Source organism: Festucalex cinctus, chromosome 16 (assembly GCF_051991245.1).
Source record: "Festucalex cinctus isolate MCC-2025b chromosome 16, RoL_Fcin_1.0, whole genome shotgun sequence".
Lineage (NCBI taxonomy): Eukaryota > Metazoa > Chordata > Actinopteri > Syngnathiformes > Syngnathidae > Festucalex > Festucalex cinctus.
Window position 1 is genome coordinate 13,011,765 of NC_135426.1, and position 12,434 is coordinate 13,024,198.

Consider the following 12,434-nt stretch of genomic DNA (forward strand, 5'->3'; position numbering starts at 1 on the left):
AGTGAAAATAAATGGCCGCGAGCACATTGCCACAGAGCCGTTGCTCGGTAGTAAATTTCGCTTTAAAAAACACCCCGTCGGGACTTTAGATAAAACAAAAGTAATTCGCGTTTAATTAATTAATTGCTGAATTGCACCCAACTGATATGATACTGTTACGTTTTGAGCAATACACGCATGCATGCAATTGCCTACATGCATTTAATGTTTGCAAATGACATTTAGATAATAAAATGCGTTAATGTCAAAATATTATGGTATTTTGCATTTATTTTATATTATGCGAATACGCAAGCAATTTAGCTGATTAATCGTGATTAATCAAAATTAAAAAGTGTGATTAATCAGATTAAAAATTTAAATCGTTTGACAGCATTAATAATATATATATATATATATATATATATATATATATATATATATATATATATATATACGTTTCTCTCTGTCAGTTACCTCTGTCAAAGTTTTCATCCAGCTCCTCACCCACCCCGCAAAGCAATTAGTTGTACTCTGTCTCATTTGTACAACTTCTTGTGTGCTGCTTACTTCATTGTGTGCATGTATGTATCATTACTACCCTCATCTGGTGATCCTCGATATTGACATCTATTCCTTTATAGACACACCAAAACTGCCAAAATTACAAATAAATAAATACATACATACATACATAAATACATACATACATACATGCATACATACATACATGCATACATGTGAAAATATAAACGGATATAAAAACATAATTCAAAAAATAAGCACACACGTGTATATTGTTTTATTTCCACCCCCACCCCATTTTTTAGTGTTTAATTCTTTAATTATATTTTTTATATTCGTTTTTATTTTCAATTTTCAATTTTATTTCGTTACTGATTAAGTTATTGACTCATTTATTTGTAATTTTAGCAGTTTTGGTCCTCCATACATAGCATGCTGATTTCTTGCCACAAGGTGGCGATAGCCCCCGCCGGAAGCTGCAGGTGATTTCAAGGAAGTTACGTGTTGGCGGGAAATGGTTGCAGGCCTCCCGGAAGTGGTGAGCGCTGTTGGTGCTTGTTTCACGCTTGTTGACGCGGGAGACTGTGACAAATGGTTTGCATTTGGTGGGGAGGCATCGTGGATGGATTATGCGTGTATGTGGTGTTAACAAGTCAGTTGAAAATGTGACAATGGCGGGGATGAGTGTCGTTTGGACTACTGTGGGGTCCTGGGGCTTCGCTGGGGGAGAGGGGGAGGGTGCTGTTAAAATTATTTTACTTGTGCTAGTTTATTTATGAGAATCTTGCGATTGTTAGGGCGAAGTGTTTAATAGGACTGGGTGGGGCGCAGCAGCAATGCATATGTCGTACCTTGTCTGCCGAAAATGAGAGAAGAAATGGAATCCGACCATTTCTTTTTAGCGCCTTGAGGCTTATGTATGCAACTTGTGAATGAATTTGCTGTTTGGACTTCATTTTGATTTCATTTTCGAACATTTCTGTTTGAGTGTCGAGATAATTGGAGACAGGTGTGCCCAATGGAGTGGCGTCAACAGGTGCACTACTCATGGCCACATGGCTCGCAGCAAGATGGCGACCAGCTCGACCGCATTTTTTTGCGCAAAAAGCCTCACTAGTTTGATTTGAAGATATTTGTCATTGTTTTTCCACAGTGCTTTTTGCAGGTGTTTTGCCAACAGAGGAACAGGAGCAGCGTTCAAGGAAAGGTTTGTTGTGTATTTCGGTCTCTTCATTAACGCCGCCAACACCCCCCCCCCCCTCCCCTTCTTTTGAGAGGGCCTCAGTTACAAAAAAATAAATACAATCTCTGGTATTAATATAATAGTGATTCTCAACCATTGTTTTTCAGTTGTGTACCCCTCTGAATTTGTTTATTTTTATTTTTTTTTAGGAAATAGTTTTTGTACACATCAACAAAGTGCCCTCCTTTAGGATCATAGTACAGATCTGTTCTCAAAATTCTCTTAATTAAAAAAAATAAAAAAATAAAAAAAATTGTCTATTTAATAATTAAGAAGACTGACATTACTGTCAACACTGAATATTGTATTGTTGCACTGAACTGAGCGTTTTTGCATTTTAGGGAGCCATTGGGCTTGCGTTTCACTGAGGATCTTCATTTTTTTTATGGTATGGATGCAACTGCTGTGATCAAGCTCTTTTTCTTTTTTTTCTTTTTTTTTCTTTTTTTTTAAATCGGGGATTTTGCAAATGTGTTGTTGGGTCTTAATGAATTTTGCTGTTCTTGTGTTCCAGAGGCAGTGATGGATCAAACGCATGAGGGTAATATGTATAAACAAGTTATTTGTGCTTTTCCCCATCTATTCAGGAACCAAGTGGCACAATAAAGATTACTTGACTTGACATGACATATTTGTTGGTCTGGCGGCACATCTGAATTGTGACCAGGAGGGGGCAGAATATGGTGTTTTGTGGCATGCCGGGCTTAGTTGTTTTCTTAGAAAGGTCTGGTTGCAATCAGGGCAGGTATTATGGAAAGTGTTGGGAGAGCTCATGGTTGGTATCTGCTGGTGTGGTCAAGTGTTTGCAAGATCTTGCTGGAGATGGTCTCTTGTTGTTTGGCTTGTCTGGATCCAGAACAGCGTTTTGTTGGTTTGATGGCAAATTGAAATCTGGGGTTGCACAGCGTAGGTACAGGATTTGAGGCAGGAGCCCATCATATTGATCAACACTTTATGTATGTATGTATGTATATATATTATTTATTTTTGTCTTTTTCAGGGTTGTCTCAGCACCAAGTCATACAGGAGGACCTGGACCAAGGTAATGAGTACATGAACACATTTAAGTCACCTGCTCACAACTGGTTTTTAAAAAAAAAATTTGCAGTGTGCATATTGGCTGAGTCGGATGTGCCAAAAAGCCAGGTAATTATTTTTTTTTTTTTTAAGTACACAGTGTAGTGTTGATTTAATACGGGGGCAAAATATGCTGATTTGTTTTTCGCAAATGGCAAAGCAGTTGTTCTCAGCTTACTGAGTTATACTTAATCTATAGGGGATTGGTCGATCGTCTCTCAAGGTTTTATCAGATGGGGTTTAGGTTGGGATCCCGCAAAGCTTTGGCCAACTGTGGACTCAAGAAGAGAATGTCCAGAAGACGAGCGACCAAAGTGCAAGGAATCGTGCATTTGTGTTCTTCGGGGTTGAAGAGTCCAAAGGTAACACATCAACTAAATAAAGCAAATTGTTCAATTTTAAATATCAGATGAGCATTAAATTGTAGGGAGAAATTGTGTAGGGAGCGTGATAGACAAGTTATATCCAGGGTTGAAAGCATGAGTTATTTTTTTTTTCTTTCTTTCTTTCATCCACAGACTTGAGTGAAGCTGCGCGCTGCAGGAGGCCAGAGAAGCTCCAGCCCTGAAACAAATGTGAGCACTTGATTTTGGTCTGTCTTTACATGTAAATGCTACTCTTACTAGCATTTAGCATATGTTCTTCTTTTGTGATTTCCTTATTTGCACCTTGTCAGAAATGTCTTCCTTTTTCTTTTTTTTTTTGAAAAAGGTATTTAAAAGTTGAACTTAAAAGTGAGCTTTTCTCATGAATAGAAACTTTTATTTCAGATAATTTTTTAACTGTGTACCTTACAGAGTTTTAAAAATAGTACTCCTGTTATAATTGTACTTTTTACATTTTACTTTTTATTTGAATTAAGCCTTTTTCATGAGCCAGGCGAAGAAACCAGTTTGTCACTGTTCACTGGAATAGCCAGTATCAGTAAAACTACTTTTGACACATATTTCACATTGACTGAACATTTACTCTCACTTCGTGGGGAAAACGACAACAAAAAGCCCCAACTCGCCTGTCTTTATCACTTGCAAGATTGTCATAGGACAGCGATGGAGTGGATGGTCCGAGAGGCATTGGATCGTGATGTGAGCTGCACAACATTGATTACGCAATATACCTTTTGCAAGGTGGAAGAGGAGCCGATTGAAAGGGGAAGCATCGTTTAGTAAAAGAGGGAAGTGAACAAAATGCACAGCAACTGAACTGGGCTCAGATGGAGCAGAATGGGATGAGGAAAAGGAACGATTGCACACATCCAATCAAGAAGGAAGCGCACCACTCAAATGTTTTTTTTTGTTTTTTTTTTCTGTCTGTCTCGCATGTCTCTGCAGGGCAGATGGTTCGAGATAAAGAAGTGCCCAGCTGCTTTTTGTTTTGCTTGGTGGGTGATCAGTCAGATGAGATGCAAGGCTAGGTAACAAGTACATGCGCAAAAAAAAAAAAGAATCATGCGTAGTTGTGGCAATTGTGGCCCAAAAGTCACTGGCTGTGTTTTTTCTCACTTCTCCAATCTCATTCTCTTTCCCGAGGTCCTGCAAGTTGTGCGACGGGCAGAGGAAACCGGATGAGGGTAATAATGATACACGCGTACAGAATTTGCAGGCTGGATGAGACGAAAGGATTGGCTGGGGTAGCCAACAAAATCGCCGCTCTAATCGAAGAAGTGATGCTCTTCATTTGTTTCTAATGTTTTTTTGTTTTGTGGATTCTGCAGCGAGCGACATGTGAGGCGAACCGCATCTGTGGAGGATTTTGCATTGATTGGCAGGTCTTGAGGAAGAACCGCTTCTCCGAGGAGACAACCTGCAGCTCATTAAATGGAGTCTTGGGTTGTCGATATTGTTATAACACCTCATTGTGTTGAATGTTGCCCACTCATCATCCATTGCAGCCCAGTCATCTTGGAAGTTGATCGTTCCGGTCATCCCTGGTTTCATCTCCAGTTTGCTCAAATAGTTTTGCGTTTTATTTTTCTTAGCCCGGTTGGATGCTTCAGGTCCGGGGATGTCGCCAACCTTTCATCAGCTGTTGACCCGTTTATATGTTATCCAAATGTTATTTCAGGTTAGGGAAGGAGGCTGGAGGCCATCACGTACAACTGCAGCAGTGATGTGCTTGTTTTGTCGGGCCGCATGAAAGGAAATCATGGACCAAGGTCACTAAACACATGGCAAGTCAATAAGTACTTTTGAAGATGTTCTCTTGTTTGTTTTTTTTTGTTTGTTTTGTTTTAACATAGTTTGTCTTATTTGCTGGAATGTTAATCAAACCTGTATTTTTTTTTAACATTTTTTTTTTAGTGCATGTTGCAAGATATCTTGGGACTTGGATGGGTGAAAGGTGCAAAAGTCCACCAGATGAGGGTAAGAAAACCAACAGACACAGGAAAGAAGTCCAGTTTTGTTTGATTGTTCTCAAATTGCAGTGTGAAAGAAGCCGCTTGGGATGGGAGACATCAAGTAGAACCAGAGCTGGGTAGAGGCTCGAAGTGCACAAAAGTGTTGTGCGCGTTTTGGAGGGTGGAAGAGGAGCCGGATGAACGAAAGGTAATCAAACGCTTCGCAATTTCATAAGCAAGTGGCACACAAGTACAATTTTTGTTGTCGCAGATTCAGATAAGGATTGATTCCACTCATATGGGGTTTAGGTTGGGTGGTGCCGTGAACCTTTTGGCCAGCTTGAAACTCTTTGAGATTGTTTTTGTGAATAAAGGACTAGACCAATGCATTTGACTTATTGCAGGAAGGAGCCAAAGTCAAGTTGAACCACAGCAGTGACAAAAGATCAAATTGACAACAGGAACAGGAGGGGAAAAAAATTAATAAATTTTGTTTGTAGTGTGGTCTTTGAGTGAGTACTACATCATATTGAGCAACATAAACAAAACCTTTTCTCAATGTTTCAGGCTGAAGAAGAAATGTACACAAACGGCCTGGAGCTCAAGATGAACGGCTACATTGCTCTGGAGTTGAATGTGCAATTATTGTGCGTCAACATGGATAACATACATTCATGAGTCCCCCCCCCCCCCGTGTTCCCAAAGGTGCTTGTGGATGCTGCAAACTCATTTAAGATCCAAGTTTTACTTTAAAATTAATGGACTTTTACTCAATATTCAAATTTTGTGACCAGCTTGAATAGGGCTGGGAATGGCTCAAAAGTTGTAGGCGATCACAAGTAATTGTCAAATATTTGTTTTGCAGGCATGGGCCACGAGCCGGTTGGGACCAAAGACCGGTCAGGGGAACCTGCTATGATCAAGCTCTTATTTTGCGTTGATGCTATTTTTGAAAACATGAATTTTAAAACCTCACATTTGAGAACAGCTGTTTATTGGGCTTTGTTTTATATTTTACGTACAATCCGTGTGGAGTTTATTGTACCATATTAACGGTTTTCCTTTTTTTTTTTTTTTTCCCCCAAAATTTACTACAGGTAAATTTAATACTTTTTTATTGTCGTCCTCTGGGATTCTTTAAATGTTGGTGTGTCTTAATGAAGTTTACTGTTCTTGTGTTGCAGAGGCAGCAATGAATCAAACCCACGAGGGTAACATGTATCATCACAAATTAAGTTGGCACACAACTAATGAATTAGTCTGCTTCCCCATCAATTTAGGAACCAACAATAACAAAGATGACTTGACCTGACCTGACTTAACATGACATGACACGTTTGTTGGTGCATAAACTGTCTTGGGGCGCATCTGAATTGTGACCGGGAGGGGGCAGAATATGGTGCTTTGTGGCATGCCTTAGTTTTCTTAGAAAGGTCTGATTGCAATCAGGGCAGGTATGGAAAGTGTTGGAAGAACTGATGATGGTTGTTAGATGCTGGTGCAGTCAAGTTGTTTGCAAGATCTTGCTGGAGATTGTCTGTGGTTGTTTGGCTTGTCTGGATCCAGAGCAGCGTTTTGTTGGTTTGATGGCAAGTTGAAAGCTGGGGTGCGCAGTCTAGGTAGGATTTGAGGCAGGAGTCCATATTGATAAACACATTTAATTTTTTTCGTCTGTTTCAGGGTTGACTCAGCACCAGGCTGTATGAGAGGACCTGGACCAAGGTAATGAGGAAATGTACACATTTAAATGACCTGCTCACAACTGATTTTTTTTTCTTTCTATTTGCAGTGTGCATATTGGATAAGTCAGATGAGCCAAAAAGCCAGGTTAAAAGTCCACAAGGTGTTGAGTAATACAGGGGCAAAATAATATACTGCATTGTTTTTTTGCAAATGGCAGAGCAGTCCTACTCAACACCTTACTGAGTTGTACTTAACATATCACTCAAGGTTTCGTCAAATGGGGTTTAGGTCGGGACGCCGCAAACCTTTGGCCAGCTGTGAGCTCAACAAGCCCATGCGCAAAAGATGAGTGCCCAAAGTGCAAGGAATCAGGTGCATTTGTCTTAAGGGCTGAAGATTCCAAAGGTAACAAAACACATTAACTAAACAAGTGGCACTCCTACAATTCTTGTTGCTGCTGCAGGGCTCAGACGAAGCTGGATGGGACAAGAAAAAGGAGCAATTCCACACAAAAATCAAGAATCTAGCGGCACAGGGAGAATCTGGGCGTGAGCGAATGGTCAACAGTGGTGTCGTGTTATAGTTGAGTGCCCCCCCCCAACTTATGGCACTCTAATGAAGTATAGTATGTATACTGTCTGGGTCATTTCAAAATATTTTTTTCCCCCTCCTTGTGATCTGTCTTGCATGGATGCCTGTGTTGCAGGGCTGAATGTTCAAGATGAAGTGACCAGCACCAAACACTTTTTTTCTTTGATGATGGATAAGACACGAGGTGAGTCAACATACAAAAAAAAAAAAAAACAATCTTGCAGGTCAAGATATTTGATTATTGAGGTAAAGTCTTTTATTTTAATAATTAGTTTCAAAAAGTGAAGCTTGCGTCTTACATTGGTTAACATGCAGTGAAATATTTCAAGCCTTTGTTTGCATGTTCATGATTTGGCAAAAAGCCCCCCCAAAAAAAAACAAATATGTTGCAACATTTTTAAAGCATTATTTGCAGTGCACCAGACTGCCCCTAAATGTTGCGATTTTTTTTTTTTTGTCCATGAACATTGACAATGCTAATCAACTTTTAGATTTAATTGTTTATATGTAATTTTTTTTGTCTTTGAAATCTATATTTTTTTGGTAATCCTATATCCTGAAAACGCTCTAATCAATTTTGGTGTCGGTAGTTTAAAGGCTCAGTATTAAATTTTGTCCATGTTTAACGCTGTAGTACAAGGGTCTGAATTCTGGCCACATAATAAAAAATATGCTTAAATTAAAAAAAAAAAAAAGAACTCATGACACACTGATCTACAGTGAGGAACATAAGTATTTGAACATCCTGCGACTTTGCAACTTCTCCCACTTTGAAGTCAAGTCAAGGAGGCATCTGAAATTATCCTCAAAGGTAAATGTCACCTGTGAGACACAATACAATCTAAAATAAAAAATCTGAAAATCATATATACCCAAGTCCAAGGGAGGTTGACAGTCATCATTATTACACCCTTCTGTGTGTCGGAGTAGGGGAAATTTTTTCCCTCTGCTCCGACTCACCTGCTCCCAATTTTAATGCACCACACGCACACACTTGTATATACACTGGGTGGGGCCACATTCACGGTGTAAGGGTAGAGCTCGCCAGTCGGCGAGCTGGCGGACTCAGTAACAGGGTTAGGTGTCACTTGTACTCTGGCGTGACGACCGGGGCCTCTCCCCACCGGGCTCGGTGTTCTGGTGTCCCGCCTTCTCCCCTGGTGCTTCCTCCTCTGCTTCCCCCCTCCCGCCGCGGTGCAAATCTCGCGCGGCTGGAGGTGGGGTGGGCACATCTTCCCTCTCTGCGCTGCTGCCCGGTGCCGGTTTCCGGGGGGGGGGTGGGGGGTTCTCGCGGGGGGCCGGGTTCGCGGGGGGGGGGGTGGCGGCCGTCGGGGGGGGGCGGCTTGTTTGGGGGGGGGGTGGAGGTATGGGTGGGTGGGGGGTTGGGTGCTGGGGGTCGGGGTGTGTTCGGGGGTTTGGGGGTCGGGGGTGGTGGGGCCTGGGTCGTGGTGGATGGCGGGTTTGGGTGGGGTGCGGGGGGGTCGTGGGGGGATGGGGGCTGGGGACCGGTGGGGCGCTGTGGGGGCCCGCTGGGCCTCGTTCTGCGGCCTTGGGCTCGGGGGTGTGGGCCGGGGCTGGGGCGGGGGTGTTCCGGGTATCTGGGTCGGCTCGCTGACCGGTGTCCGCTCGGGTGGCTTGGGGGTGGCCTTGGTGCTGCCGCGGCCTGGGGATTCCGGGGGGGGTGGGGGGGGGGGGGGGTGCTCGCTTTGCTGGACCGCGGTTGACGGCTTCTCTCTTTGGTGGTGGTCCTTATGCATGCCAGATCCGTCGCACCAGCATCTACTGAAACTCAACAGAAGTACCCTCTCCCTCCCACAGCCCCTTGAATCAGTTGGTGCTGGTGTCTGTGGTTCTCACTTTTCTTTATCTATCCTTCCCTCCTTCCTCTCTTTAGTTTTTCCTCTGGTCACTTGAGATCTTAATTTATTAGAAGTATGAGGTTTCTGGGGTTGGCATAAGACTCCGGTTTTGTAACCACGCAGGAGGGGTCTTGTTGGTGCTGGACTTCACTTTGATGGATTGGATGTACTGGCTTCTATTGATCTCACTCTGCCTTATCGATCCTTCCCTCCTTCCTCTCTTTAGTTTTTCCTCTGGGCTCTTGAGATCTCGCTAAATTTGCTGGAATTTAGAGGCTTCCGGGGTTGGCGTAAGACTTTGATTTTGTAATCATGGGGAAGGCAGGAAGTGTTTGGTCGGTGCTGGATGTCACTTTGATTTACCTTTCTTTTCTCTTTATTTCTTTTTTTTCTGACCTTTTCTCTGGTCTCCTGACCATTTAAATCTCACGACTCTGGCAAGATTCTGAAGTACCTGGTTAAGGCGAAGGGTAATGGGATATTTATAAGGTTTTAGGTGAATGAATGAGTATAAATTTATACGTATTTGCACGCACGCACGCAAACGCACGCAAACGCACACACGCAAACGCACGCACGCACGCAAACGCACGCACGCAAACGCACGCACACATACACACACACAAAAAAAAAAAAAAAAAAAAAAAAAAAAAAAAAAAAAAGGAAAAGAGCAATGATGACAAGACGTTGAATCGGTAAGACTACCGAATGAACAATTCTGAGCTCTTCAAAAAAAAAAAAAAAAAAAAAAAAATTATTACACCCTTCTATTTCCTAGCAATTGCTACAACAGTTCAATGTTGTTGTTTTTGTTTTTTTTGTCGTCGTCCCCCCCAAGCTGCTTGGCAATTGCCCCATAGCCCATTTCACCCTTGTGTAGAAGTTTACCATTTTCTCTTTGCTTTTGCTGATGGTAGCAGTTGTTGTCTGGCAGATTGTGAAGTGCACGTGTGTTTCTTTTCACCTAACAAAGTCAAATAGGTGCAGCTAATTTAGATTAATAAATGGATCGGCCATTTAATTATTATTATTTTTTTTTCCTGGCCGAGTAACAGGTCTTTGAGGGCCACAATTCTTGCTGATAGGCACATGTTCAAATTCTTATTTCCAGCACTAAAGTACAAATACATTTTTTTTTAATCGTACATGGTTTTTTTTTTAAGATTTTGACTCGGTGGACATGAACCTATGAGGCTAATTTAAGACCCCTTCATGATTTCAAAGTGGGAGAACTTGCAAAATGGCAGGGTGTTCAAATGTTCATTTTCCTCACTGTATCAATCTGATCTCTGTCCATGCCTGAACTAGACCCCATAATTAGAATTATTTAAATGCTTAAGATAAAAAAATAAATATCCCTTTAACTGGTGACGTTACTTTCAAGATCTTGATTGCCCTTGGAAATCCGCGTTTGCACCTGCATAACTTAGTGTTTTGTGAACCTTGCATAGCAATTAACCCAGGATGTTTTCCTCTCCTTTCAAATACCGGACTGGGGCCTTTTGGCCCTTCGCTTTTGAATTAACATATTGGTGTCTTAAGTACGGTGCGAACTTGCCCAATGTGCACATTTCTGGTGTGTGTGAAAAGCCACGGTGCGAAAGTTACTTTTCCCAATATTTTCGAAAAGGTTTGACACCCACCCCTTGACTCGATCGATCGGCAGGCCCCCACGGACTAGGAAGGGGATTGGTTTCTCCATCGCTGGTCCCTTGTCAAGGTTTCTTCCGATGAGGTTTAGGTTGTGGGTTGCCATGAACCTTTGGCCAGCTGTGGGCTCAAGAAGCTCTTTGAGATGGAATTTGTGAATAACGGGCTGGACAAATGCACTTGACTTGTTCTTGGAGGAAGGAGCCGGAGACCGTTGAGTCGAAGCACAGCAGGAGCAAAGTCAATGACATCGCAAGTCAACATGTGCATTCGTGTGCTTGTTTTTCAGGGTAGAAGACGAGTCTGACAAGATTTTTGGGGCCGAGGAGACTTTTCGTTTATGTGCAGTGCAGGCTTTGTGTGAGGACTCCTTCATTATTGAGCAACATGAATAAAACTGTTTTCTTGTCTTCCTGTTTCAGACTGAAGAACAAGAAATATCCACAAGGGTCCGGAGCTCAAGACAAATGGCTTTGTTGCATTTGAGGCGAGTGTGTAATTGTTGCGTGCCAACATGGATGACAACACATTCACACGAGTCTGTTTTCTTCTTCTTCTTCCCACAAAGGTGCTTGTGGATGTTGCGCCCCTTGAAGAGCAGCGCCATCAACCTTAAAGGGAGAGTATGTCTTTTGTTTTACTTGCTCCGTTTGTCTTCACTCTGTCACCTCACTGGGTGTGCACCAACTCACTGACTGCATGCTTGTCTTTTTTTTGTCCTGAGCTGTGCTTCCAATCAAAAATGATAATGAAGTCTGTTTGTAGAATACTCTATGAAATGTTATTTTCAACTTCTTTTTTTTTTTTATTTATTTTTTTTTTTTTTTATTCATTCCAGGTGGAACAGAAGTTTCGCCTTTTTTTGTTTTGTTTTGTTTTTGTTTGTATTAACAATTTAACATTGCAAGTTGTCCTTTTGAGAGATTGGAGAGTATATTCATTTAATGACTGCAACTATGTACTACATTTTGCCAAGCCTGTTGTACAATAAAGCATTAAACATGCAGAATGAAATATTGAACATGTATGGCATTTTTCACAATACCCCCGCCCCCTTCAAAAAAAAATAATAAATAACAAATCTTTACTTTCGGGTGGGGGGAGTAGTAATGTGTACTGTAAAGGAAAGTACAGAGCCTGACAGATGTAAAGTAACATGAATAAAGAGATTCTGTTTTTTTTTCTTTTTTTTTCTTTTTTGTTGTTGTTGGTGTGTGTGTGTGTGGTCTGAGTTCTTCCTCCCCTCATGCCAGGGATTGTTGGTCACTACAGGACTGCAAACTGCTGCTGGCGCTTCTGCTGCCGCCTGCTGTCTGTGTGTGCTTCAGGTGCCTGTGGCTACATTCAAGTGACCCTCAAGCTGAGGTTGGGGCCCTACATTTCAAGTCCCTTCAGTTGCAATGGTCCAAAAACAATTCCACTTTTTGGCTCAGGAGATGATTTGGTGACCAGGTGGTTGACATTTTGTGGACTCAGAGCTACTGCTGAT

The 12,434-nt window shown here is 41.9% G+C and overlaps 1 protein-coding gene across 21 annotated transcripts; it reads left to right on the plus strand.

The window, feature by feature from the left end:
• Positions 1-1,012: 1,012 nt before the first annotated feature.
• On the plus strand, positions 1,013-12,077 carry LOC144004034 (uncharacterized). Of its 21 annotated transcripts, none has more exons than XM_077500917.1 (17): positions 1,274-1,540; positions 1,658-1,711; positions 2,089-2,135; positions 2,262-2,288; positions 2,748-2,789; positions 2,856-2,893; positions 3,024-3,186; positions 3,343-3,399; positions 3,857-4,994; positions 5,125-5,187; positions 5,250-5,867; positions 6,028-6,884; positions 6,952-7,005; positions 7,113-7,470; positions 7,552-7,620; positions 11,368-11,432; positions 11,514-12,077. In XM_077500917.1, exons 1-7 carry the CDS (start codon positions 1,437-1,439, stop codon positions 3,066-3,068), a joined length of 357 nt encoding a protein of 118 aa, XP_077357043.1. In that variant the 5' UTR covers positions 1,274-1,436; the 3' UTR covers positions 3,069-3,186; positions 3,343-3,399; positions 3,857-4,994; positions 5,125-5,187; positions 5,250-5,867; positions 6,028-6,884; positions 6,952-7,005; positions 7,113-7,470; positions 7,552-7,620; positions 11,368-11,432; positions 11,514-12,077. The 21 variants fall into 21 exon arrangements, 2 of the variants coding, with proteins under 2 accessions (XP_077357043.1, XP_077357044.1); XM_077500918.1 differs by having other exon boundaries at positions 3,048-3,186; XR_013279181.1 differs by having other exon boundaries at positions 1,274-1,711; positions 2,262-3,186; positions 3,857-3,909; positions 4,156-4,238; positions 4,354-4,994.
• The last annotated feature ends 357 nt before the right edge of the window (positions 12,078-12,434 follow it).